Source organism: Lacerta agilis, chromosome 16, assembly GCF_009819535.1.
Source record: "Lacerta agilis isolate rLacAgi1 chromosome 16, rLacAgi1.pri, whole genome shotgun sequence".
NCBI lineage: Eukaryota > Metazoa > Chordata > Lepidosauria > Squamata > Lacertidae > Lacerta > Lacerta agilis.
This window is the reverse complement of record NC_046327.1, coordinates 30,345,261-30,348,001: the sequence shown is the minus strand read 5'-3', so window position 1 is coordinate 30,348,001 and position 2,741 is coordinate 30,345,261. Positions and strand designations below refer to the sequence as shown.

General features: G+C 53.3%; 1 protein-coding gene across 1 annotated transcript; it reads right to left on the bottom strand.

Annotated features, from left to right (window-relative positions):
* S1PR5 (sphingosine-1-phosphate receptor 5) lies at positions 1–2,248 on the bottom strand. The gene has a single exon (XM_033173527.1). The coding sequence runs from the start codon at positions 2,066–2,068 to the stop codon at positions 908–910; it is 1,161 nt and encodes a 386-aa protein (XP_033029418.1). The 5' UTR covers positions 2,069–2,248; the 3' UTR covers positions 1–907.
* Positions 2,249–2,741: the final 493 nt, after the last annotated feature.

Below are 2,741 nucleotides of genomic sequence, written 5' to 3'. Positions count from 1 at the left end.
GGGATCAGTTTTTGGCCCAAAGAGACATAATTTAATGGCATCATCAACATAAGCTCACATACAAGGATATGCAGTGCACTTGTATGTCTGTCTAAAGACACTGAACCTATACATGTACAAGTAGACCACCATTTCATGGGGTCTGGATTCCAGGCTCGGTTAGTCTCGGCCCTCAATAGCACTATAATGAATTAGATCTGTCTTTCCACCACTTTTTATCAGCATCATGAAGGACTAAGTGATCAGTATGAAGGTATTAGGAGGACCAGCCCCTGGGGGTGGAGGCTGGGACATACTGTAGAAACGGGCAGGTTGGCGTCAGCATCACAGAGAGAGAAAACGGCACAAAGGTGGTGTTTTCTTTCAAAAAGAAGCCACTGATGTTCTCCAAAAGAGCTCTTGCCTATCTCTATCTTCATATCTCTCCAGGGCACTCTAGTTCTAGCAAGACCTTGGTGGAGGGAAGGGTAGTTTCTATGGATTTGGGGGCCTTGATTTTGCACAGGAGCAGCAAGGACTAGAAGGGTGGGCCTCCTGATCTTGTGATGAACTACTTTAGGCTACAGGATGGAAGTAACTGGATTTTGTTATCATTCTAGGTGCTCAATAAGATCCAGCCACCAAGGCAGCTTGGCCCAGCTACCAGGGTTCCAAATCAGTCTTTGCCTGGGCAAGAACCAGATTTGGTTTGGGTGCCAAGTACTAGGACACCCCTGCTTCCTTGTCCGCTCCTCAAGTCTCCTGGTTTACCTGCTAGCCCTGCCTAGGTTTCCTCCCAAGATCTGCCGCAGCATTTCCATTCAGGGCCTGATCCCACTCTGCTGGGACTTGAACCCGTAGCCCCCTGCTTGACCCCTGGCCACTCATACCCCACTACTGGCCGCTGGGGCAAGATAACCAAAGGCCTTCAGTAGACGGCCTTCAGCACCATTGCCTTGATTGCTTTGGGGGTGCTGTTCCCAAGTGACATGCTAACATTAGGCCCCTCCTGCTGGTGCGACGAGCGCTCTGATTTGCTGGTGCTGCCCTCCAGTATAGGGAGACCAAAGCGCTTGGCCCGGCTCTCCTCCGTGCCGGGAGTGACCACCAGCAAGCAGCAGAGCAACTTGAGAATGGCCCGTCTCATGTCCTTACTGGTCAGGGTGTAAATGATGGGATTCAGGAGGGAGTTAATCATCGCCAGGGCCAGGAAATAGTCTGCTTTGTAGAGCACGCTGCAGGCCTGGGCTTGGCAGGCAACGTCCAACAACAGGAGGAGGAAGAGGGGTAGCCAGCAGGCAATGAAAGTGCCCACCACGATGGTCACCGTCTTCAGCAGGGCCATATACTTCTGGGACTTCTTGAGCATGCCTTTGCGGAGGCTACCCAGCCGCTGCCCATTGAACTTGACCATGCGGTAGATGCGGGCATAGAGCACCACAATGGAGACCAGGATGGCCAGGAAAACAGTGATGCAGAAGAGGACGTAATGTTTAGAATAGAGGGGCAACAGCGTGGAACACTCGGGGAGGTTTTCGATGCAGTTCCAGCCCAGGATCGGCAGCACCCCGAGCAAGATGGAGGCCAGCCAGCTGGCCCCCACCAGCAGGAACATCCGCCCTTTCTTGTCCCCGTGGTAGAGTCTCATGCGGACCATCGTGACATGGCGCTCGATGGCAATTGCAAGGAGGCTGAGGACAGAGGCAGCCAGCGTGACAAAGACCCCACCTTCCCGCAGAAACCACTGCACAGGGGTGAGCTTAAGGGTGTTGGGCCCGGACATGACGATATTGGCAGTGTAGGCCACGCCAGCAAGCAGGTCCGACAGGGTCAAGTTCCCAATCAGGTAGTACATGGGCAAGTGAAACTTCTTGTTCCTCCAGATAGCCAGCAGGACCACGAGGTTCTCCACCACAATGAAGGCGCACACCACCAGGAACACAATGGCATCCGCCTTGAGACTGCCCTTGTATTTGCTGCCATGGAGCTTGCCTGTGTAGTTGTAGTGCAAAGAAATCACATTGTTGTTGTGGTACTCTCGGTAGATCTGGCCCAGAGAGCGTGGGGTCTCCATGCTGGCAAATTCCATCCCATGGACACCTCTCCGCCTTCAGTTTCATTGGTTCGCATAGCACGGCATAGTCCTTACCATCATGCTGTGCCAGTCTTGCGCACGCCCCACGCCGGAGAAGTTGGCATTTCACAAATGAGATTAATTTTCATCAGTAGTTAACACGTCCATCACATCACTAGCAGACTCTTTCCATTATGACCAAGAGGGAGCCTAGAAATTCAACAGAAAGACTTGTGAGTGGAATGCCTGAAAAGCATGAAACCAACCTAGCTTTCCAGGCAGAAGTGTAGTGTGGGGAGGACCAGGCAGGCCCTGGGGGCATGATTTTGAGGGGGTGCAAGCCAGGTGCCCCTTGGCAGGGATCCCCATCCTACCTTCCCGCCATGGGCCACATCTAGCCAGCCCCCCCCCCCCCCGTGTAGCCCCATGAACCCAGAGGCAGTGGTGGCAAGGGTTGGGCTCGCATGGCAGGTTTCATTTACTCTCCATGCCCAGCTCCTGGTCTTGCCTGGTGCACGTGTGTATGCGCAACCTGAGCACCAGTGAATGATGCACCGTTTCCAGGTGAAGCCCGGTGATTTGGAAAGGGTCTATTACAACAGAAGCTGTGCAATAGGAGTTTTCTTAATCAAAGTCCGTCTTGCCCCTCTACTGATCACAGATCTCCAGGATTTTCTGCCGGTGCCTT

Bases quoted from the DNA above. Each gene is read 5' to 3' on its own strand.
- S1PR5 (XM_033173527.1), bottom strand. From the start codon at position 2,068: ATGGAATTTGCCAGCATGGAGACCCCACGCTCTCTGGGCCAGATCTAC.